The sequence below is a fragment of the Giraffa tippelskirchi genome, chromosome 13, assembly GCF_054371585.1.
Source record: "Giraffa tippelskirchi isolate mGirTip1 chromosome 13, T2T-mGirTip1v1.2.pri, whole genome shotgun sequence".
NCBI lineage: Eukaryota > Metazoa > Chordata > Mammalia > Artiodactyla > Giraffidae > Giraffa > Giraffa tippelskirchi.
In genome coordinates this window covers 64,074,105-64,100,369 of record NC_137287.1, presented here as the reverse complement: position 1 = coordinate 64,100,369, position 26,265 = coordinate 64,074,105, and the positions used below count along the sequence as shown (strand labels likewise).

The window sequence follows — 26,265 nt, the reverse complement described above, 5'->3', positions numbered from 1 at the left end:
TGTGCCAGTGCACTGACTTTGAGTGCCCTGCTTCATGCATCAAACTTGGACTGGTCATCTATTTCACATATGGTAATATACATGTTACAATGCTAGTCTCTCAAATCATTCCACTCTCACCTTCTCCCACAGAGTCCGAAAGTCTGTTCTTTACATATATCTCTTTGCTGTCTTGCTGCATATAGCATCATCATTACCATTTTTCTAAATTCCTTATATGTGCATTAATATACTGTATTGGTGTTTTTCTTTCTGACTTAACTTCACTCTGTTTTATCCAGTTTTATCCATCTCATTAGAACTGACTCAAATGCATTCTTTTTAATAGCTGAGTAATATTCCATTGTGTATATGTACCACAGCTTCCTTACCCATTCATCTGCTGATGGACATCTAGGTTGCTTCCATGTCCTAGCTATTGTAAACATGCTGCAGTGAACATTGGGGTACATGTGTCTCTTTCAATTCTGGTTTCCTCAGTGTATATGCCCAGCAGTGGGATTGTTGGGTCATATGGCAGTTCTATTTCCAGTTTTTTGAGGAATCTCCACACTGTTCTCCATAGTGGTTGTACTAGTTTGCATTCCCACCAACAGTGTAAGAGGGTTCCTGTTTCTCCACACTTTCTCCAGCAATCATAGACTTTTGGATAGCAGCCATTCTGACTGGCATGAGATGGTACCTCATTGTGGGTTTTGATTTGTATTTCTATGATAATGAGTGATGTTGAGCATCTTTTCATGTGTTTGTTAGCCATCTGTATGTCTTCTTTGGAGAAATATCTGTTTAGTTCTTTGATCCATTATTTGATTGGGTCCTTTATTTATTTTTCTGGTATTGAGCTGCGTGAGCTGCTTGTATATTTTGGAGATTAATTCTTTGTCCATTGCTTCGTTTGCTATTATTTTCTCCCATTCTGAAGGCTGTCTTTTCACCTTACTTATAGTTTCCTTTGTTGTGCAAAAGCTTTTAAGTTTAATTAGGTCCCATTTGTTTAGTTTTGCTTTTATTTCCATTACTCTGGGAGGTGAGTCATAGAGGATCTTTCTGTGATTTATGTCAGAGAGAGTTCTGCCTATGTTTTCCCCTAGGAGTTTTATAGTTTTTGGTCTTGCATTTAGATCTTTAATACATTTTGAGTTTATTTTTGTGTATGCTGTAGTTTCATTCTTTTACAGGTAGGTGACTAATTTTCCCAGCACCACGTGTTAAAGAGATTATCTTTTCTCCATTGCATATTTTTGCCTCCTTTGTCAAAGATAAGGTGTCCATAGGTGCATGGATTTATCTCTGGGCTTTCTGTTTTGTTCCATTGATCCATATTTCTGTCTTTGTGCCAGTACCATACTGTCTTGATGACTGTAGCTTTGTAGTATAATCTGAAGTCAGGCAGGTTGATTCCTCCAGTTCCATTCTTCTTTCTCAAGATTTCTTTGTCTATTTTAGATTTTTTTGTATTTCCACACAAATTGTGAAATTATTTCTTCTAGTTCTGTGACAAATACTGTTGGTAGCTTGAATTGAATCTATAGATTGAATCCTGCATTGAATCTATAGATTGCTTTGGGTAGTGTACTCATTTTCACTATGTTGATTCTTCCAATCCATGAACATGGTATATTTCTCCATCTATTTGTGTCTTCTTTGATTTCTTTCATCAGTGTTTTATAGTTTTCTATATATAGGTCTTTTGTTTCTTTAGGTAAATTTATTTCTAAATATTTTATTCTTTTTGTTGCAGTGGTGAATGGGATTGTTTCCTTAATTTCTCTGTTTTCTCATTGTTAGTGTATAGGAATGCAAGGGATTTCTGTGTATTAACTTTATATCCTGCAAATTTACCTTATTCATTGTAGCTCTAGTAATTTTCTGGTGGTGTCTTCAGGGTTTTCTGGGTAGAAGATCGTGTTATCTACAAACAGTGAGAGTTTTACTTCTTCTTTTCCCATCTGGATTCCTTTTATTTCTTTTTCTTCTCTGATTGTTGTGGCTAGTACTTCCAAAACTATGTTGAATAGTAGTGCTTCACCCATTTTTTAATTGGGTCATTTCTTTTTGTTGATGAATTGTAGAGGTTCTTCATATATTTGGGCTATTAAACCTTTATCAGATACATGGTTTGCAAATATTTTCTGTCATTCTATAGGTTGTTGTTTAACTTTCTTGATAATATCCTTTAATGGATAAGAATTTTTAATTTCATGAAGCTCGACTTATCTTTTTTGTTGTTGTTTCTTGTGCTTTTGGTGTTATGTGTGAGAATCCATTGCAAAATCCAAGGTAATAGAGATTTATTCCTGTTTTCCTGTAGGATATTTATGAATTTAGTTTTGAGTCAATTATTTTATATGATATGTTATGCAAAAGTATCAGTATATGGTTTTCACTCACAAATAGCAGCTCATACCTATTAATGGTTGGTCGGAGCAGTGACTTGGGATCTGAGATGGGATGTAGAGCAGCAGTTCCAGTCCCATAGATGGTAAAGTTGCTGTAGTATCCTGATTCTGGAGAGCAGTTGGGGTCAGTGGGGTTAATCTCACTGCAGTGGCAGCTCTGCTGCTGCTGCTGCTGCTAAGTCACTTCAGTCGTGTCTGACTCTGTGCGACCCCATAGACGGCAGCCCACCAGGCTCCCCCATCCCTGGGATTCTCCAGGCAAGAACACTGGAGTGGGTTGCCATTTCCTTCTCCAGCGCATGAAAGGGAAAAGTGAAAGTGAAGTCACTCAGTTGTGTCCGACTCTTCGCGACCCCATGGACTGTAGCCTACCAGGCTCCTCTGTCCGTGGGATTTTCCAGGCAAGAGTACTGGAGTGGGCTGCCATTGTCTTCTCCAAGTGGTAGCTCTAGCCTCTGGTAGAAGTTGCAGTGGCAGGAACTCCAGTTATCTCTGAAAGCTGACTACAGTGTCTTTCCATATGCATTTAAGGAGGACAGGGACTCAGCTGTTGTTGGATGGAATGTTCTATAGAAATCAAAAACCTCTGCAGAACTCTTTACAATTTTGTTCAATTCTGTTTCCCTCTTGATCTTCGTTGCTTTATTCATTGTTTAAATTTGGACTATTAAAATCTCTGATTATTGTTGTAATGTCTGTCTGTAATTGCATATGGTCAGTCATGAAATATCACACATAAGATTTTGGTCTGGAGGTGGACTGCTCAGTATACATACACAAATATAGATACATATATTCATACACATATATACCTACATAAACATAAATGCATATACATAGATATATTTTGAAATCATGAGTTCTCATGAATGTCTTCGATTCTAATTTATCCTCTCAGGTCTATTTTTCCCTTCCTTTGTTTTGTATGTGTATGTCCTTTCTTCTACAGTGTGAACTTGACTCTGAACAACAGCAGCACATTTACTCATTTGATGTATCCTATAATGCTGCTAAATTTGTTTGAGAATTCTTTGCCATTTTACTTCCATTTTAGTATTTTGTTGATTTTATTTTGCAGGCAATATGTACAACATTAACCTACTTCCCAAAGTATAAGCATGCAAAAGATGTACAGTTGTCCCTTGGTATCCACAAGGGATTGGTTCCAGGACCCTCCTAGATACCAAAATCCAGAGATGCTCAAGTCCCTTATATAAAATGGTGCTTTATTTGCATATAACCTATGCATATCTTCCCAAATATTTTAAATCATCTCTTGGTTACTTATAGTACCTAATACAATGTGAACACTATGTAAGTAGTTGTAACTACAATGGAAATATTATCTAAGTAATTGCCAGCACATGGCAAAGTTTTCCTTTTTGGAACTTTGTGGAATTTTTTCTGAATGTTTGCAACCTGCAGTTGATTGAATCTGCAGATGTGGTACCCACAGATACAAATGGCCAACTGTACTTGGAGAACTATCATTCCTCCTGTACTCTCCAGCCCTACTGTCACCCCCTTGAAGGCAAATAAGTATATTGTTTTCTGATTTAACTTTCTAGTGTTTTATTTTGTAAAGATTAGTGTCTCTGTTTCCCTCCACTTTACCCCCTCATTTCCCATTGTTCTTACTCAAATGGTAACATACTGGATATCTTCTTTTTCTTTTTTTTTCTTTAACATTATGTCCTAGAAATAATAAAACACAACCCCATTAAAGCTATTTTCATGTCAGACCTAGGTTATGGTAATTTAGTTGTTGCTGTTCAGTCAAAAAGTCATGTACGACTATTCACGACCCCATGGACTACAGCATGCCAGGCTCTTCTGTCCTCCACTGTCTCCATCTCCTGCCCTCCACTGTCTCCGTCTCTTGGAGTTTGCTTGAATTCATGTCCATTGAGTCGGTGATGCTATCTAGCCATCTCATCCTATGCTGCCCCCTTCTCCTTTTGCTTTCAATCTTTCCCAGCATCAGGTTCTTTTCCAATGAGTTGGCTCTACCCATCATGACCATGGCCAAAGTATTGTAGCTTCAGCTTCAGCATCAGTCCTTCCCATGAATATTCAGGGTTGATTTCCTTTAGGATTGACTGGTTTGGTCTCCTTGCTGTCCAAGGGACTCTCAAGAGTCTTCTCCAGCAGCACACTTTGAAAGCACACTACAGTGCTCAGCCTTGTTTATGATCCAACTCTCATGTCCTTACATGAATACTGGAAAAAACATAGATTTGACTATATGAACCTTTGTCAGCAATTTAGTTATAACTTTAAAAAAAAATGAGAGAAAATTCTGCTGTATATTTGTTTTAAATATAGAGATTTCACAATAGTTCTATCTATTTAGTAGACTAAAATGTATCTCTTTATGTAGCTCCTGGTAAAGAATTAGATGAAAATCCTCTGCTTAAGAATGAAACACCATCAGAAACTAAAAAACGGTTTTTGAAACCACGAACTGCTAGAACAGATAGACGCAATGGTAAGAATTATAGATATCTTTAAATTATTTGGACTTCCCTTGTCGCTCAGCTGGTAAAGAATCCACCTGCAATGCAGGAGACCTGGTTTCGATCCCTGGGTTGGGAGGATCACTTGGAGAAGGAAAAGGCTTCCCCATTCCAGGATTCTGGCCTGGAGAATTCCATGGACTGTACAGTTTGTGGGGTCGCAAAGAGTCGGACATGACTGAGCAACTTTCACTTTAAATTGTTTGAAGTTAAGCTCATTAAAAGATATTTTTTCTTTAATTTTCATTAAATAATGGATAAAGCAACTAAGATCAAGATAGAGAAAAAAATTTGAACAACACCTTATAAATATTTGTGCATATATTTTATAGAAGTTTTACACCTTGATATAAGTGTGAATACCCTAAGATAACTAGAAAACTAAATGAAACCTTTGACCAACTTTTGTTTGGTATTTGCATGGTTAATGACTAGTATATAACAAGACTGCCTCCACACACACTCATGAAAACTGCTCACACAAATTCCCTACTTCCCTTCCAGGGTCCGTTTGAATATGTATTATAATTCACTGCTTTGCAGTCCTCCTCCTTTAGTGTTGCACAAATTAGAAGAAACTTTGCTGATTACTTGGTATTTCAGAAGTTTTATAATAGATCCATTTTTCTATTTAGCGTTTCTTACAACCAAGCCAGAGGATATAACTATTGAAGATCCATTGCCTGAGGATATAGCTTCAGTTTTAAACAGGCAGTCTCAAATTAACCTTGAAGCTTCAGGAAATAGCAGTTTTGATAGTAAGTAATTAATTTAAAATCTTGAAAAATATTTTCAGTTAAATTCAGGAGAGCTTTGATCCATAGTTCATGAATGTATCTATACATATTTTGTTCATTGATTATTTGTCTGTGTGTTCTATAATTCCTGAGTTGATAGGTTAAACTGCTATGATTATGAATTACTCTGTTTTGTTCTTATGTTGTGTCAAGTCTTGTCTTATGATATCTTCTCATTAACATTCATATAAAGTTAAAATGAATAATTTTCCAGGCAGGAATACTGGAGTGGATTGCCATTTCCTTCTCCAGGGTATCTTCCCAACCCAGGGATCAAACCCAGGTCTCCTGCATTACAGGAAGATGCTTTACCATCTGAGCCACCAGGGAAGCCCTGAGAGGACAGACCCTTTTCTAATAAGGGACCCACTTTATAATTTTTATAGTTGTTTTTATTTGCCATAGAAAACTAACATGTCTGCTTTTAATGTGGCTTTAACTTCTGACTGGTATTTTCATGACACATTTTTTTCTGTCCTGTTGTTTTAATCATGTTGTATCATTATGATTTTTCTGTTTCTTTTAGTGTGAAGATTATAACTGAGTATTTTTCAAATTCAGCTTGATATGTTTGTCTTTTTTTCTTGAATATTTGTTTATTTGGCTTTGTTGGATCTTAGTTGTGGCACATGGGCTTAGTTGCAGCATTCATGTAGGATCCCTGACCAGGGATCAAACCCAAGTCCCCTGCATTGTAAGGTGGAGTCTCAATCACTGGACCACAAGGGAAGTCCCGATATCATTGTCTTTTAATTAGCACTCATAGTCACACTTCATCAAATTTTGATGCTTTGAGATTTAAGTTATACCATTTTCTTTGTGCTTCAATTCTTCCTGCTTTATAAGTTTCTTTTACTCTTTTTCTGATGTATATTTTTGTATCATTACATATTTTTTCTTAGACATATCTAACACTGCAAATTTTAACTTTATTCTAAAGTGTGAATATGCCAAGAAAGTGAAATAATATTTTAAATAGTGTTAGCCAATATTAAATTATTATTAACTTTAGATTATTGATATCTCTGAATATCTAAACAAGACTGATTCTATTTACAGAAGTGAAAAATGTAGTCACATATGTTTATTCTTCGATAATCTTTTTTAATACTTTATTACCACAGAGTATGATTTGTTTATATTTTAATAAATGAGATAAAATATTGTTGGCTAATTAACATATATTGCATATAGTGCTTACAGCACAAATCTGGTTGTCTAGTACATATGAAAGTCATCTTATAGCTCAGAGTATGTATGAAGTATCAGATAAAATATTTTACATAGTACTTGGAGTTGAGAGAAAGAAAAAATTCAGTAGTAAATATAATTATTATAAAAATTATTATTTTAGTTGAATTAATTGATTTTAATTAATTGGAATATGTAGCCTGATTCAGACTTACAATATCACTGCAAAGTTTTTAAAAGTTATATTAAAAATTTTTTTTTAATTTCTTGGTTTTCTTGAATTTTTGGTTCATTCTACCATTTTCTGAAACATGCATATTTAATTCTTTTGCTATAATTTTGGATTTATCTATTTTTGTATTTATGGCCTCCTTATACTACCTGTGTTATTAAGTTTTTAAAAAGTTTTTTAAAAGTTCATATTTCTGGTGAACTCAAGTTTTCATTAAAGAGACCATCTTAATCTTTGGTAAGTTCCTTTGACTTAAATTCTGTTTTGTCTGACATTGACATAACTATAGCAGATTTATTTTGATTAACATATGCATACATATCTTTTTTTCATATATTTGTGTTCCACCTTTCTGTATTATTAAGCTTTGGTGTGTTATATCTTGTAGTTTATAGTCAAATTGTTTACAAATCCAATATTTCTTCCTTTATTCCAGGAATATATAATCTATAATTCTTAAAAGTATAAATATATTGGATTTAAATATCCTCAGAAACTTTCTGTTTTTCCCCACCTATTCCATTTTTCATTTTTAAATGAATATTGAATTATTATTTTTGTTTATTCCAATTTTAAAATCAATATCATGGCTTAAAATGTGAAAACTTAAAAAAAGTGAATATGCTTAGAAAAATGAAGTCTACCTTCAACTTTTAAGTATATGTATGAAATAACAGAGTGCCTACGCACTCTAGAATGCCTATACATACTTTCAGTAGAAACACTCTCACGGTTACACTAAACATCATAGTCCAGTCTTATATTTTTATCATTTAAAAAAATTGTGGTCATTTGCTTAAATTGTTATAAAAATGAAGGGAAACTTTAGGTGATACTTGGTCTATCTTAATTCAGAAGCTTCACAATAAAAGTTTCCTGTTTTAGTGGATTAAATCTTCTTTTCTTATAGTTGAGAAAATGGATATCAGGTGAAAATATGTCACCTGAAGATGAAGTTTTAATCTCAAAAATCCCACTTCAAATTAAGAATGTTGGAAGTTCTAGGAAACTGTTTCTGACAACTTGACTATGATATGTGTGTGTGTGGATCTCACTGAGTATGCTTTACTTTGCGCTTGTTGAGCTACTTTATGTGAAGATTACTGTTTTTCATAATATTGGGAAAGTTACTGATCATTATTTCTTCACAGATTCTTTCTTCTTTCTCTGCTTTTCCCCTTTGTTGCCCATTATGCTTATGTTGATACGCTTGTTTCCATCAATCTCTGAGGCTCTGTTCATTTCTCTTCATGGTCCTCAGACTGGATAATCTCAGTTTACCTCTGTTCAGTTTCACTAAGTCTTTCCCTTTTTAACCCAACCTTTAAACTTCTCTTTCCATTTCAGTTATTTCTTTTTTTATTCCAGAATTTTTTTTTATTTTAAAAAAATCTCTATCATGTTATTGATATTCTCTGAGGGAGTGAAATAATATTATACTTTTATTTAATTCTTTAGATATAGTTTTCTTTAGTTATTTGAACATATTTTAGAACTTGGTTCAAAATCTTTGTCTAGTAAGTTCACTGAGCTTCCTCATTGAGAGTTTCTATTGACTGCTTTTATTCTGTCCTGTATACTAGCCATTCTTTTGTGTCTTTGCATGTCTCTTATTTTTTTGATTGAAGACTAGCCATTTTAAATATAATTGGCAACTATGGAAATTAGATTACTCTTCTACAGGGTTTGTATTTATTTGGTTGTTTAATAAGTTTATTGCACTAGCATGTAAAGGCTGCATTCTTCATTGTGTGTGGCCACTGAAGTCTCTGCACAGTTAGCTTAGTAGTTAGATATGACTGGACAGAGATTTTATTAAGTGTAATTAAATCTCTCTACTTCTGTTGAGAAGCTCCTGTTACTTTAATGACTATCAATTGTAATAGTTAGTTATCTTGGAAATTTAGATGCAAAATCATATAAAGTTGATAGTATAGTGTTGTTAACTATAAGTACAATGTTTTAGAAAAGTTTTCTAGAACTCTCTTATCTTGCATACCTGAAATTTTATACTTAGTGAACAGCAACTTTCCATTTCCCCCTTCTTCCAACCCATGGGATCTACCATTCTACTCTTTTGTTAGGAGTTCAACTACTTTAATACCTCCTGTAAATGGAATCCTGCAATATTTGTTCTTCTGTGATAGGTGAACCTCATGAACATTATGTGAAATAAGCCTATGTTGTCACTTATAACAAAATTTCCTTCTTTTTAAAGACTGAATAATATTCCATTGTATATATGTATGACATTTTCTTTATCCATTCACACTGATGGATATTTAGGCTGCTTCCCCATCTTGGCTATTGTGAATATGCTGCAGTGAACATGAAAGGACAAATATCTTGTCAATCCTGATTTCAGTTCCTTTGGATATTAAACACAGATGTAGGATTGTTGGATTGTATTGCAGTTATTAATTTTTGAGATACCACTGTACTGTTTTGCATAGTGGCCATACCCTTGTACATTCCTACCAACAGTGTATATCCTCACTACAACTTATCTTTTGTCTTTTTGAAAATAGCCATCCAAGTAAGTGTGAGATGATGTCTCATTGTGGTTTATTTGTATTTCTCTGACGATTAGTGATATTGAGCACATTCTTAAAAACCTCTGGGCCATTTTTATCTCTTCTATGGAGAAACATCTAGTCAGGTATTTTGCCTATTTTTTAATTAGTTTGTTTTACTGTTGTTTGGTGTTAGGAGTTTCTTATATATATTTTGAAATTAAACCCTTATTATATATGTGGTTTGCAAATATTTTTCCCAGGCCAAAGATTGACTTTTTGCTGTTTACTTTGCTATGCAGAGCTTTTAGTTTGGTGCAGTTCCACTTGCTGAATTTTGCTTTTGTTGCCTGTACTTTTGATGTCATATCTAAGAAATAATTGCCAAGACCAATGTCATACAGCTTTTCTCCTATGTTTCCTTCTAGGATTTTTATAGTTTTGGGCTTCACCTTTAAGTTTTTGATCCATTTTGAGTCCACTTTTTCTAGTTTGGGTAAGATATGGGTCTAATTTCATTCTTTTTCCTGTGGTTATCCAGTTTTTCCAACATTATTTCTTAAAGAGATTATCCTTTCCTCGTTGTGTATTATTGTCACCTTTGTCACTGATCAGTTGACTATATATGCATGAGTTTATTTTTTAGTTGTTTTCTCTTTTTGGCCTATGTGCCTGCTGTAATGCCAGTATCAACTATTTTAATTAGCATAGCTTTGTAACATGTTTTGAAATCAGGATATGTGATCAAGATTGTTCTGGGTATTCAGGATACTTAGTGTGCCGCATGAATTTTAGGTACATTTTTCTGTTTAAAAAATACCATTGGAATTTTGATAGGAATTGCATTTAATCTACAGATCTCTTTGGGTAAATGGATATTTTAGCAATGTTAAGTCTTCTGATCCATGAAAACAAAATGTCTTTTCATTTATTTGTATTTTCTTATTTCACCAGTACCTTTTATTTTATTAAATTAAAAAAATTAATTAAAAAATTTTTAGCTGCGTTGGGTCTTTGTTGCTGTGCATGGGCTTTCTCTAGTTGTGGCAAATGAGGGCTACTCTCTAATTGTGGTGCCTGGGCTTCTTATTGCAGTGCTTCTCTTGTTGCAGAGCATGGTCTCTAGGGTGTGCAGGCTTCAGTAGTTGCGTGCATGGACTGAGTAGTTGTGGTGCACAGGCTTAAGTTCATGGGCTTTGGTAGTTGCAGTGGGCAGGCTCAGTTGCCCTGTAGCATGTGGGATCTTAGTTCCCAGACCAGAGATTGAACCCATGCCCCCTACGTTGGCAGGTGAAGTCTAACCACTGAAGCACTAGGGAAGTACCTGTATTATTTATTTTCTTGACAGATTTTATTTCTTTATTTGTTTTTCAGGTATGATTGATATATGAGTTTTGTTTCCTTTTTTTCATCCCTTCAGATCCCCCAGCTTTATTAAAGTATACTTAACATATAATATTTTATAAGTTTAAGGAATGTAACATGTAATTATATACACAATACTACAAAATAATTACCACAATAAGATTAATTAAACACAGTCATTATTTTTTGTGGTAAGAATATTTAAGGCCTATTCTTTTAATAACTTTAATTAAATATACTCATCAGGCTGTACATTAGCTCCTTAGAACTTATTAATCTGCTAGCTGGAAATGTTTACCTTTTGACCATTATCTCCCCATTTCTCCCATTTGCAAGCCTATGCTAACCACCATTTTACTACTGGTTTCTATGAGTTTGGTTTCTATAATATTATATAGGCTTGTCATATAGTCTTTGTTATACTGAAGTAAGTTCCTTCTATGCTCAATTTGTTGAGAGCTTTTATCATGAAAGGATGTTGAATTTTGTCAAAAGCCTGTTCTACATCTTTTCAATCATATGATTTTAATCTTTTATTCTATTAATATGTCATATCACAATTATTGATTTGTGTATGTTGAAATACTCTTGCATTCCATAGATAAATCCCAGTTGATCATGGATTATCCTTCTGGTGTGTTATTGAGTTCAATTTGCTAGAATTTTTTGAGTATTCTTACATCTATGTTAATTAGAGATTTTGGCCTGTAGTTTTCTTATCATGTTTGTATCTGGCTTTGCTATCAGGGTAATGCAAACCTCATAAATTGAATTAGGGATTGTTTTCTCCTCTTCAGTTTTTGGAAACTTTGTGAAAGATTGGTGTTAATTCTTTTCTAAATGTTTTGTGGAATTAACTAGTAAACCATCAGACCCTAGGTTTTTCTTTGATGGGAGGTTTTTATTACTGATTTAATTTCCTTAGTATTATTGATTTATTCATATTTTCTGTTTTTCCATGACTGAGTATTGGTAGAATGTATCTTTCTTGGAATTCATTAATTTCTTCTTGGTTATTCAATGTTGGTATACATTTTTTATTGTAGTCTCTTATGCTTTTTTCCCTGTGGTATCCATTGTAATTTTTCCTTGTTAATTTTTTATTTTATTTGAATCTTTTTATTATTTCTTAGTTTAAAGGTTTGTCAACTTTGTTTAACTTCAAAAATCAATAAAGAGCAGTTTTCTTTTTTTGTTCTCCCAGTCTACTTCTGCTCTGATCATTGTTTCCTTTCTTCTGATAATTTTGGGCTTGGATTTTTTTCTTCTTTTTCTAGTATTTTTTTTTTTTTGTAAAGTCAAGTTGTTTATTTGAGATCTTTTTCTTAATAAAGACATTTGTTACTGTAAACTTTCTTCTTAGAACTGCTTTTGCTTCATATCATAAGTTTTGGTATGTTGTTATTTTCATTTGTTTCAATATAATTTTTTACTTTATTTCCATTTGTTCTTTTACTCACTGATTGGGAGTGTATTGTTTAATTTTCACTTTCCTGTGAATGTTAGTTTCTCTTCTGTTACGGATTCTTTTCTAGAACCACTGGGTTTGGAAAACATACTTGGTATGATTTCTATATTCTTAAATTTGCTAAGAGTTGTTACCTGTTATATGATCTACTCTAGAGGATGTTCTGTGTGTGCTTGAAAAGCATGTGTATTCTGCTGCTATTGGTAGAATATTCTATGTATGTCTCTTAGAGCTCCTTGGTCTAATGCATAGTTCAAGTTCAGTGTTTCCTTACCCATTTTCTGTCCAGATGGTCTATCCATCGTTGAAAGTGATATATTGAAGTCCTCTACTTCTGTAGGAGTATTTTCCCTTTTTTCTCTTCAGTTCTGTTATTATTGCTTAGCGACTTATTGACCAGAGACGTATTAATACATCTTTTGTTACCTGAACATTGACTGTCGATGTTTCAGTATTTTCACTTACATAACAAATTGCTGGCCACAGGAATTTAGTTTCTGGTTTGTTTATGCAAAAATCCCTCAGTTAATCATGTGTTAACATGTTTAGATGCTTTGATGTTGAGAGCATTTGTATTTATGGTTGTTATGTTTTCTTGATGAATTAACCCCTTTATCATAATATAATTACCTTCTTTGTCTCTTATTAGAGATTTTGATTTAAGGTCTGTTTTTTCTGATAGGAGTATAGCTCCCCTGCTCCCTTTTGGTTTCCGTGTGCATAGAATGTCTTCTTCATGTTTTCAGCCTGAGGCTGCTGCTGCTGCTAAGTCGCTTCAGTCGTGTCTGACTCTGTGCGACCGCATAGACTGCAGCCCACCAGGCTCTGCTGTCCCTGGGATTCTCCAGGCAAGAACACTGGAGTGGGTTGCCATTTCCTTCCCCAATGCGTGAAAGTGAAGTCACTCAGTCGTGTCCGACTCTCAGGGACCCCATGGACTGCAGCCTACCAGGCTCCTCTGTCTGTGGGATTTTCCAGGTATGTGTCCTTAAAGATGAAGTGAGTCTTATAGAGACAGCATGTATTTGGATCTTGTTTTTATTTATTCAACCACTTTAAATTTTTTATTGGTGAATATATTCCATTTACATTGAAAATATTTATTGAGAGGTAAGGACTGGGTAATGCTTTCTTATTATTTTCTGACCATTTTGTATTTCCTATGTTCTTTTCTTCCTCTCTTTCTGTCTTCCTTTGTGAATTAGTGATTGTCCCTAGTGGTACCCTTTACATCCCATTTCTTGATTTTTTAAGTATCAACTGTAGGATTTTGCTTATCATTTCACGAGGCTTACATGAAACATCTTATATATGTAACAGTCTATTTAAGCTGATAATGTCTTAGCTTTGATTACATATAGAAATGCTACCCTTCTACAACCACCCAATATTTTGATATAACAGTTTACCTCTTTTTATATTGTGAATCCATCATCAAATTATTGTAGCAACTTACTTTTGACAATTTTGTCCTTTAGCTTTGGTATTCAGAGCTGAGTGATCAACACACCACTATATTACAGTATTAGATTTTTCTGAGTTTGCCTATATATCTACCTTTACCAGTGTGTGTTACATTTTCATACGCTCATATGTTACTAATTAGCATTCTTTCATTTCACATTGAGTAATTTTAGCATTTCTAATATAATATTAGTCTAGTGATGAATGACTTTCTCAGCTTTTGTTTGTGACAGTCTGTCTCTCCATTATTATTATTATTATTTTTTTGACAGGGAAGTAGGATTTATTGATGGGCATCAGTAAGGAGGAGACAGTGCCAAGACTTTCATGAATGTGAGGCCCACCATTTATCCAGAGGGCCATGGTTAGGGATGTATTTGACCCCCACAACCATCTGGGATGAGCTGCTTTTCTGCCACCATGTTTTCAAATTCATCTGCATTAAACTAGTAAATCCCCACTTCTTAGACATGAAAATCTTCTAGCGGCCAGGGAACTTGGCCCTGTGAAAAAGTGAAAGTTGCTCAGTAGTGTCTGACTCTTTGTGACCCCATGAACTATAGAGTACATGGAATTCTCCAGGCAAGAATACTGGAGCGGGTAACCTTTTCCTTCTCCAGGGGATCTTCCCCACCCAAGGATCAAACCCAGGTCTCCCACATTGCTGGTGGATTTTTTACCAGCTGAGCCACAAGGGAAGCCTGGTAGAGGGCCTCAATTGCATGCTTCTTGTTCTGTAGCTTGGTGTGGATGGACGTTATGAGTTGCCCAACGCAGACCCTGGCCACTGTGCCCTGGGGCTTTCCAAAGTCACTGCACGTACCTATCTGGAGCCTGGACTGGGGACAGCCTGCCATTCATGAATGTTTACTGGAAAGGGCTGACTCTAGAGTCCCTTAGGGCAACCTCTACAAGACACCAGGCTGCATAAACTGCCGAGGAGGCTGCTGTGTGCAGCCACTGCACGCTGAGTCCCCATGGGGAAAAGAGTGCAGTTGGCTTAACTGGTTGCAAAGTCTCCCTCAATTTTGAAGGATACTTTTACCAGTTAAAATATTCTTGATTGAAAGTTTTTTTTTCCGTTTCAGCCCTTTGAACATATCCCACTGTCTTCTGGCCCACAGGGATTTTGCTGGGAAATCCACAGATAGACTTAAATCTCCCTTGTACATGAGGAATTTTTTTCTATTCCTGGTTTTAAAATTCTCTTTGTCTTTAATTTTAGACATTTTTTATAATGTGTCTTGGAAATGTTCGTTTTGGGTTGAAATTTTGGGGTAACTTATTAGCTCATGAACCTAGATGTCCAAATCTCTCTTCAGATGGAAGTTCTCAGCCATTACTTTTAAATAAGCTTTATACCCTTTCTCCCACTCTTCTCCAAAAATTCCAATAATGCAGAGATTGTTTCTTTTAATTGTAAACCCATAGTTCAGGTAGGCTTTCTTCATTCTTTCTTATTCTTTTGTTGTTGTTTTCCTTTTACTTTATAATTTCAATCCACCTGTCATCTACTTCACAGATTTTTTTCTTTAACTTGATGCATGGTGATTGTGATGCTCTTTCTTGCATTTTTCATTTTGTTAATTATATTCTTCAGCTCCATAGTTTGTTTGATACTCTACTGTTTTTTTTATCTCTGTTAAACTTTTTTGTTCATGTATTATTTCTTGATTTTATTGGATTGTGTTTTCTGAGAGATTCCTTAAACAGTTTTTGAAAATTATTTTTCAGGCTAAGTGCAGAAATTAATTTCTTTGGGCTTGGTTACTAGAGAATTATTTATTTCTTTGGTGATGTCATGTTTCCTTGATTTTTAATGTACCTTGATATCTTGCTTTCCTGGCTTTGTGTTTGTTGAGCTGAAGGCACATCTTTCAGTTTTTACTTATTGGCTTGTTGACAGAAATACCTTCATCTGTCCAATCTGCTGAGTATTCTGGGACTTTCTCAGACCTGTTCTAGGGATGTGCCTACTCCACACTTCTTGTCACATTTTTAGGGAGGGGGAATTCATAAAGATGTGCCTTCTCTCAATCCTGCAAAGTCATGCTGGGTGCTGACAGACTCCTGTTCGTTTGCTTTCCCTAAAGTGGTGCTGCATGCTAAAATTTTATGTGCTTCTTCCCATAACATTTCTTTGATACCTCCAAGAGTCCTGGATACTGTTCTCCAAACCCCTTTGTACTTACTAATTTTTAGGGCACCTCACCTTTCTGAATAGAGTAAGAAAAAAGTTGGGCTCTTTGGTTCACCCTGAATAGCTAGTAAAGCCAGTCAGTCACTCACATGCTCTCATTTTCTCCCATGAGAAAAATGATAGGCCAAGAAAGTCTCTCTTGCAACTGAGCTGTGCTTCCTTGGGGTGATGTGGGTAAAGAGTAGCTAGTCTTTTTACCCTCTTTATCGCATCAAATATTGGATTTTTGTTGTTGTTATCATAGCTCCAACACTGTGCTGGAAATCCTCTGCTATATTCCCAGAATTTCACAGACACTTTCATCTGAGTATAATTGTGAAAATTAGTGTCCTTTGGGGAAAAGAGTAGAATTGTCCTATTTTGCCATTTTGATATCACTCCTCATTGATATTTTGCTTGGATGTTCTATCCATTATTGAAAATGGATATTGAAATCCACTGTTGTTATTGTGTTACTGTTTCTTTTTCCTATCAGTTCTGTCAATGTTTGCTTCATTATATTTGGAGGTTCTGATATTGGGTGCATGTATATTTGTAAGTATTATATCTTCTTGGTGAATTGGCCCTTTTTACTATTATATGATGTCCTTCTTTGTATCGTTGGGCAACTTTTGTCTTAAAGTCTGTTTTGTCTGATATGAGTTCTGTCACTCTCCTCTCATTGGGTTAGCATTTATATGGAATATCTTTTTAGTTCCTTCACTTTCATGTGAAGGAATGTGAGGGAAGGAATGTGAAAGAAAGCCTGTATGTAGCTTTAAACATGAAGTTAGTTTCTTCTAGATGGCATAAATGGATCTTTAAAAAAAAAAAAAACTGATTAAGGTATTCAAAAACTGGTGTGTGTGTGAGAGAGAAATAGGTGTCTTTTGATTGGGAAGTGTATTTATATTTAAAGTGCTTATTGATAGGAAAAGATTTACTGTGATCATTTTGTTAGTTTTTTTTAATCTCTTTTTAGCTTTTTGTCTTTGTTTTCATCTTGTTCTTTCCTATTTGCTTTATTGACTTTTTAAAATTTTCATTTTATTTTCTTCTTTTCCCTTATATATCTTTTATAGGCATTTTGTTTGTGGTTGCTATAATATAAGGCTTACATAAAGCTTTCTATAGTTATAATAGTCTGTTTTATACTGATAATTTAATTTCAACTTCACACAGTTTTACTTCCCTCCTTTTAATGTTCTTATTGTTACAAATTATATCTTTTTATATTTTGTATTTATTAATATATTTTATAGTTTATGTTTCATATGCTTTTGTGTTTCTGTTTAGCTTCTATTAATTTCAATTTGAATGACTCCCTTTGGCATTCCTTGTAGGGCAAGTCTAGTGCTGATAAGCTCTTGAGTTTCTATCTGGGAAATTCTTTATTTTTGCTTTGTGTTTGAAGAATTGTTTTGCTGGATATAATATTCTTAGTTGACAGGATTTTTTTCTTTCTGTGCTTGTATCTTCCCACAACTTGCTGGCCTGCAAAGTTTCTGCTGAGTAATCTGTTGGTAGTATTGTAGGGGTTCCTTGTTTGTGAGAAATCACTTTTCTCTTAGTGATATCAAAATTCTCTTAGACTTTTTTACTTAGATGATAATGTGTTTTGGTGTGAACTTCTTTAGGTTTCCTTTTGGGAAGCAGTTAGACTTCTTCAATTTGGGTATCAGTTTTATTTTCCAGATTTGGTGAATTTTAAGCTATTATGTTTAAATAAATTTTCTGTCCCTTTCTCTCTTTTCCTTCTGGGACTCTGTAATATATATATATATATATACACACCCCAGTCTGTTTTATGATGTCCCATTACTTTTTTGTGTTCTTTACATATATTTTTATCCTTTTGCTTTTATGATTAGATAAAATCAACTCACCTGTCTTCAAGTTTGCTGATTCTTTCTTCTGTTTTAACAAATTACCTATTGAACCCCTCTAATAAATTTTTAAATTTCAATTAGCTCCAAAATTTGGAGTGTGTTTAAAGTATTTCCTCTCTTTGTTGAAATGCTCACTTTGTTCTTACAACATTTTATTCAGGTAGCTGAGAGTTTTATAATGGGCATTTTGAAATCTGTCAGGTTATTCATATGTATAGATTTTTAAAGATATGTTTCTGGAGCCTTTTATTGGACCATGTTTCTTTCTTCTTGTTCCTTGACACTTGGTGTTGACATCTGAACAGCACACCACCCAACTCTTATTTGTTGGTTTTGTCTTCAGAAATCCCCAGGAATGTAATGTATGTGGAGGCCTGTCAGTGCTCTGAGAGATACAAGACAGATACTAGTCCTTTGTCATAGTTCTCTGAAATGTCTGAACACTAGATATATATTTGAGTCTTTTCCTTCCTTCTCCAGAGAGAATCTGGTAGCTCTTTTTGCAATTGTGTTGTCCTGAGCTCTGGAGAGGAGCTTTGACTTTGAGTGCATAGTGGTCTAAAGTGTTATATTTGTTCTCAGTAGTCCCTAAACAACTAGAATATACTGAGTCTCATCCATACATCAAAACAGACAATACAGAAACTAGTGCCTCAGGCATTCCCCTGAAAAGCTGAAATGTGGATGAATGTTACACTTCTTTTCCTCCCCAGAAAGAACCTGGGAATTTGGGGTGGGAGGCTTGCCTGCTTATTTTTCACTGAGCTGGGAGAGTGGCTATGACCACTAGGTGTGGACTAACTCATACTATCACCTTTGTTCTTAGCAGCTCCCAACCTGGGGCCCTTTCCTGCCAATGTTGAGATTCAAGCCAGATAGAAATCAGTCCCATAGATAGCCTCCCAACTTTGAACACATAGTTCATTCCATTTCTTCCCTTCCCATAGGCAAGTTGGAAGTTGACATTCTCTTCCTAATTACTGGTGATGGGAGAAAGGATTATTGATAGAGGGTTTCACAAATTTACGCAATAACACAAAGGTAATTGGTTAGGGTTGTATTGTTAGGGTTTCCTATTCTGCCATCTTCCTGATGTCATCCTCCTGATTTCCTAACTTAGATGTGGCTTTGTGATTTTCTAAGGTCGGTGAAGCATGAATGTCATGTGTGGAAGCTTTAGGAGCCAGTGTATGCTTCCCTTCATTCTCTCTTTTCCTTTGCTACTAAAGCTAAGAATGTTGCAGATTCTAGGATTTATATGGACCCTAGTTCCAAAATGATCATGTTAAGCAGAACCTCTAGGTAAATTTTAATGGAGTAGAAGCAGGAAATAGATATTTGTGTTTAAGCCACTAGGATTTCACAAATGTTTGTTACTTCAACATAATCTAACCTATCTCTGTTTATATAGCTTGTAATGATACAACTGTAAATGATATGGCCTTTTTTTTTTTTTTTTGGTGGTCATCAGGGTACTATTACCATTGTAAGATGAAGTAGAGAAAAATATCTTTTTCTAAATTTTTTTTAAATTTATATAGCATAGATATTCTGTTATCCTTGATTTCATAGAAATTTCCCCTTAAAGTCTGTAGCCTTATAACAGTTTTAGCAGTAGATTTTCGGTATCTTCCCCTGAAGGAATTAGTCTATTCAAGTTTTTTGTTTTGTTTTTTTTGCATTTCATTCAGTTTATTTTTTATTTATTTCATCTAGACTTTATTATCATTTATGATACAAAGATATATATTATTAAATATATTCTTATAATTTTAAAATATCGTCTGTTTTTTATAGTTGTATTCTTTTTGTATTTCCTTTATTCACTGGAGGAAGTAAAAGTAGTAGTTTGGAGCTCAGGCTCTGGGGCTGAACTTCTTGGGTATGAATTTAAGCTCAGTCAATTATTAATCATATGACTGGTCAAACTACTTTCTCTGCTCTTCAGTTTTTTCAAGTACAGATGAGGAGAATAATAATATGTGCTTCAAGGAATCATTTTGATAATTAAGCGATACAATATAATTTTTAAAGTGGTCCCAGACAGGCATTTTCACAAGTTTCTGATGGAGTCCAGTGCAATTCCTTCCATTTAAAAAAATTTAGCTTTTTATAAAACAACACTAATAACAATAGCACTTGGTTATTGACAGGCTTCTACTGCTTCTTCAAATCCCAGAGCAGTCGTTCTCCTAAAATCGGAGTTGTTGTTCAGTCTCTCAGTCGTGTTTGCGACTTCATGGACTGCAGCACGCCAGGCTTCCCTGTCCTTCATTATCTCCTGGAGTTTGCTCAAATTCATGTCCATTGAGGCGGTGATGCCATCCAACCATCTTATCTGCTGTCCCCTTCTCCTCCTGCCCCCAATCTTTCCCAGCATCAGGGTCTTTTCCAATTATTCAACTCTTTGCATCAGGTGGCCAAAGTTTTGGAGCTTTAGTATCAGTCCTTCCAGTGAATGTTCAGGGTTGATTTCCTTTAGGGTTGACTGGTCTGATCTCCTTGCAGTCCAAGAGACTCTCAAGAATCTTCCCCAGCACCATAGTTCGAAGGCATCAATTCTTCAGTGCTTAGCCTTCTTTATGGTCCAGCCCTCACATCTATACATGACTACTGAGAAAATGGAGTAGACGGAAATAGTGAATTCTAACTGGTGAAAAGAGGGACTGTGACATTGACACTCCCTTCTTTTAAACTTCTAATTAAATTACTTTGTATGACTACTTTTTAAATTATCAACTATAACATCAATAATAATAATAATAAAAGACTCAGATGACCCCCATAAAATGAAAAGTTAGCTTTTTAAAACTTAAGTACAGAAAACCATATAAAATAATGTGAAACTTCATGAAGTGTTTAATGGTGGTACTCTTGAACTGTTACCGAGATCAAGAAATATGTTTACCAGTCATTCCAGAATGCCCTTCATATCCTGTCTTATTATAGTCCTCCCATCTCCACATCAGTTACCACTCTTCTAATTTTTATATTAAATTACTTCTTTGCATATGTTGACACTTTTATGGCCCAAGTGTGTCTTTGTACATGCTATAATGTATAACTTGTATTTTAAATTTATATATCTTATAAATTTTTTATTGGTTCATCCTGTATCTCTATTATCCTCACAATTTATGAGCTGCGTAGCTCTGGGCATTTGCCCTATAGGGTTATATAATTATGATATAATTTCTATGAGCTGCCTAGCTCTGGGCATTTGCCCTATAGGGTTATATAATTATGATATAATTTCTATGAGCTGCCTAGCTCTGGGCATTTGCCCTATAGGGTTATATAATTATGATGTAATTTTTGCATGTGTTCGTCTGCCTTCTAGCAGTTGGATCCAGAGGGTTGATCAGATTTATGTTTGATTTCTTTGTTGGGTTGTAGGTGGTACTGTTCCTTTTGTAGAGAGGCTTAAGGAATCTGGTTATCTTCCTTGTGATGACATTAGCAGCCACTGAAACTTAATACCTATACTACTAATTTATTGAGTATAGCAAAATGTTGATAATCTGATTTTATGATATTTTAAATTTTGTACTTGTATAAGGAGATGCTTCTTATTATCTATTAATTGGTTCTCAGTGGTACTCATTATATAGTTTAAACAAGATTAATGCTTGGCTTTTTTCTTTCTATGTTGATTTTCATTATAGTGAATTTTCTGAAGGTGACTAATTATCACTTTAAAAATATCATCACAGATTTATGCATTTAAACATGGATTTCAATCAATTGTAGTTATTATCTCTTTGGAAAGGTCAAATTGTATCATCGTTGCCCAGTGGGACCTTCTTCTGTTTGTACTTGAGTCCTTTTGACATGACCCTAGTCATCTTTGATGGCTTCCTTGCTATTTGGTACGACAAAATATTCCAAGTTTATTTTGTACATATCCTGCGCCCACGTGAAATCAGCCACGTCTCTGAGAATCCTCAATATTTTTTAGTGAAAAATAGTTTTTCATTCTTTTTGCTACTCGTTTTGTCACTGTTTCTAGGGCATTTCATTGGACAGTAATAGAAAACACATGCTCACACCCCCACATTTTAAGAATAAATGACCTTAGTGGGTTCTCACTGATAATTTCAAGTTAAATAATGGACTACAGAAATCTTTAAATTTCTCTTATATTGATTCTATATTTCCTTTCTTTAACACTGCCTTCCTCCACTTCCTATGTGCATATCCTTTCTTTCATAGTATAAATCCTGACTTTGTACAACATTGACCTATTTACTCATTTGCTCAATCCTATAAGACTCTAAATTGTTTTAGAACTGATTAGCTTACACCATTAGAAAACAAACCATTTAAAATATTTTATGAAATATTTTCCCCTTAACTTCCCATTCTTTCTTACCTCAAAGGTAATATACTAAATATATACTTTTTCACTTTTATTTTTTACTTAACGTTCTTTCTTGGAAATTCTTTCATGTCTGGATAACTTTTTCATTCATTTTACAGCTGTATGTACAGCTGTTTGTGTCACATTATAAACCATTATTTATAACATCATAGTTTATGGTACATATCTTAGATTATTCAAGCAATGATCTATGAATATTCAGGTATTTTGAATATTATGCAATTACAAATGATGCTATGATGAGTAATCTTGTGCCTATGTGTTTTCATTGTTTGGCCTATGATTGGTAGTGACCTAAAGTATAAATAACCCAAGAAAACTAGAGACTGATAGAAATATATTCAAAACACTCACTAAAACTTTTCTCACAATCTTTATGTCACATCAAGCATTATGATAATTTATTTTTTATCAAAATGAAAGAAAATTCTGCTGTACACTTGTATAAATTTGAAGTTTAGATATTCCACAGTAGATCTGTTTTTTCTATTCAGTGGACTAAATGCAATCCTTTATGTAGGTTATGATGAAGCACCATATGAAACGGTTATGCTTAACCATCAGGATTCAGTGTCAGAAACCCAAATGCAAATAAAGAAGCAAAGAACTCTCAAAAAGGAAAGACTCTCTAGTAAGCATCATAGTCATAAATAACTTCATATCATTTTAAATTAAACTCATCAGATCTTTCTTGTTTCCTGAAGATATAGCTCAGCATATGTTTTGTATGGATAAAATTTTACATTTTGATTTAAAGTGTGAATACCTTAAGGCAGCTTGAAAACAAAAATGAAGTTCTTGATACAGTTTAGTTGGAATTTCTGACCTTAAGACTGTTTTATGCTCAGTATCCATTAAGGACAGTAATAGATCAGTAGTTACCTCACTAAGGCTATGTACCTTTCAGCCAACCTGGGAAATTTCTGCTCCGAAAGACCAATGGCTTCCTCTGACCTCTGTCAGTGTCTATTTACTATAGGCTACAATGTCAGTAAGCTACAAAGAGGTAAGTAACTCAGAAAACAAATGGGGACTCAGAGCAGTCCAGAGAAGGAGCTTGAATGGCCTGTTGGAAGTCTTCCAGAGCATCTTTTTAGCTGGGTCTCCACTCAAAGGGGGTAGCCTTTACGGTAACTCCTTAGAAATGTGCCATCACATCCCTGTAGGCAGCATGCAAATGTGTTAGTAGTCAAAGAATCCCATCAAAAGTCCCATCAATACTTTTAAAATAAATAATTTGAGGAAGGGAGGGCCCAAAGATTTGCAAACATCTCCTCTGGAGTAAGATTTTTATCTGCTACAGGTCACACACTGGAATTTCACTTGGATACTAGGTCCTTGTCTATATTAATGGCCCAGCTATGTTGTCCCATATGGATCAACAGGATGTTCAGTCCTTGTGGGATGGTGCTTGTCTGGGCCCACCAGAAAGATGTCATCAATATAGGAAGGCTATCATTCCCTCTGTGAGTGGGACTTTATCTCAGTCATGCTCTACCCAGTGAAGATAGGCAGATGGGGAATTGAGAGATGCCTGTGGAAGGACATTAGTGGCATATTTCAATTAATTCTACATAGGGGTAAATTGATCATCGTCATTGGCATGAAGAGAGGTGCTGAAAAGTATTAAAGTTGTTGATTGCTATACACCGAGTTCCTTTAGCTTGGGCATAGCTTCTGTGAAAGTCACAATTCCAGTGTGAGGTTGGAACTTACACTCTGTGCAGCCTAATCATGTTGGTCTGTAGGCACCCAAGGTTTGGTGCACAGGCCTCATGGGGCTATTTTTGTTTTATTTTTTCCTGATGGGGCTATTGAATGCAAAAATAGACTGTGGAATTTGTTGGCTTCTTTAAGCTCAGCAACAAGGGCAGCTATTTATTTTTTACACCCAGCATGTCAGTATTGTTTTTTGTATTTAATAGATAAGGATTCTAGGTTCTGATAGTTGGGTGGCTCAAGATCTTCCAGCTGCCCCATTAAAATATCCTAACATTATCAAATCCTGTCACAGCTTGGGAGTGAATATGAGTGATGGGTCACCTAAATAATACATCTCTACCAATAATACATTCAGCAGTGAAGGCAATAACAATGCAGCATATCATAGTCTGGCCTGGAAAAGATTTCTGTTTGTGGTGGTGGACCCAAAATAGACAGCATTATCTGTTTCCCCCTCATTCTAGTGCCAGGGCTTGTGAGGATTACAGATTTTAGTGTACCACGATCCAAAAAGCCCAAGAAATGTAATTCTCCTCCAACTGCCTTTCGAACTTTGTCCTGGAATAGGTTCTCATATCTTCACTGGGGAAATAGGTGCTTTGGTATAGCCCTATTTTGTTTATTTTTGAAAGCCGAGAATCAAGATAAGTGTATATGCTAGTTTCTGATCCATCTCAAGATTCATTGATAAAAGTATAGAAGAAAATAGCACTTCATTTATTCATAGCGGCCACCACAAAATGGACTGTAGTGGAGCTACATGTTAGGTCCTCATGGCCCATAGTGTAACAAGAGTAGCTCGGTGGAGAGTGTTAATTTATTCCTTTGATACCCTGTTGTATGGGAATCAGGGCAATAGATTTTAGGTAAGGTCATTGCCCATAACATCCAGTAGAGGGAGCGTTATCACTTTTTCTTTCTGGCAGCTACCAATTTTTGGATGCCTGAAAATTTACCAATTAATATCTGACTATGTGACTACTAACTGACACAAACTTATGAGGAAATTTGATTGAGCTTGATAACCAATAAGATTCACAAAAATGAACCTAGAAATCTGAATCTGGTAAGACCCAAGTCTCTGAAGATCTCTTCAGATCGCTGGGCAATGATTGAAAAGTCCTTTACATCCTTTTTCATTAAAGTCATTAGTCTCTGTCAGGACTTAGAACTAACAATAGTCATAGAGTATAATAGTCATAGGGTATATAACTCAGTTTTTTGGGTCTCTGATGACTTTTATGTCCATCTCTGGAGAACCATAACCATGAACTCAGGAATTACTTCCCTAGTTCTCTTAGAGTACCTCTGTTCAATCTCTTAATTTGACTCATTGGGGAAACTGATGAGAGTTTGGAGATTAAAGTGAAGGACCAATATTTCCCTCAAACTAAAAGTCTTATCAATTTATGAGAACCTTCTAAGGGTGCTCTGTGGCCTCCACCAGCACTTTCTGAGACTCATTGGCATTACTGGCTGAGTGTTCCATTGGACAACCTTGCAGTAATCCACTTACATAGTCCAAGAGTGACAGAAATCATCTCTAACACCTTCTAAAAGGGTTTTGTGGGATCTAAAGAGATTTCACATTTTCAGAAAAGCATTATGTTTCGTTGGTCACTTTGCTCACTGTGCCAGTTTCTCAGAGAAAGAGCTGATAGTTGTCAAGTTGGCCAATTAAGATAAAAACTGTACAAAGTAAAATTAAGCCTTTATTCATTTATTCTGATAGTATAAACAGTAATCTAAACAGAAAAGGGCTGAAGCTCCACTAGTCTTCCATTTTCCCCACAGAACAGCCCTGGGCAAGGGTCAGATGTGTCATTATAGACAAGAGAGAGTGGGGGCAACATCTCACTGCCTCTAACAAAAGGCTCCCACTGTTTTAAGGACCCTGGGCCCAGGGAAAGGACAAGGAGGCAGAGTTTGGAGTGGATAAGTTCTTTACACTGAGTCAGACTGAGAACAGTGTTTTCCAGGTCTACCTAATAAGATGGTCTAGGTAGGGGCATCTGAATAGTACAGTGTCTCAAGGAAGCATCTATATGGAGGTTCCTGGGCAGAAGAGTTTAAGATCATGGTCAGCTGGAAGTGTAGGTTAAGGGTCAGCCAGACTGCAACTACTACTGGTGCCTGGAGCTGTACATTG

At 35.1% G+C, this 26,265-nt stretch overlaps 1 protein-coding gene and 1 non-coding gene across 51 annotated transcripts in view; one reads left to right on the top strand and one right to left on the bottom strand.

The window, feature by feature from the left end:
- CCDC7 (coiled-coil domain containing 7) overlaps nucleotides 1-26,265 on the top strand; it is a 248,163-nt gene that overhangs the window by 68,683 nt on the left and 153,215 nt on the right. For 30 of the 50 annotated variants that reach the window (XM_081558761.1, XM_081558756.1, XM_081558748.1 and 27 more), the window contains 2 exons: nucleotides 4,780-4,887; nucleotides 5,551-5,673. In XM_081558761.1, coding sequence (XP_081414887.1) covers nucleotides 4,780-4,887; nucleotides 5,551-5,673 — 231 coding nt within the window. Of the gene's footprint in view, nucleotides 1-4,779; nucleotides 4,888-5,550; nucleotides 5,674-22,914; nucleotides 23,026-26,265 lie in introns of those variants that run through there. The other 20 variants (XM_081558740.1, XM_081558758.1, XM_081558754.1 and 17 more) reach the window with 2 other exon arrangements.
- Nucleotides 14,824-14,959, bottom strand: LOC145533593 (small nucleolar RNA SNORA70). The gene has a single exon (XR_014074182.1). It is a non-coding gene; the product is annotated as a small nucleolar RNA SNORA70 (small nucleolar RNA).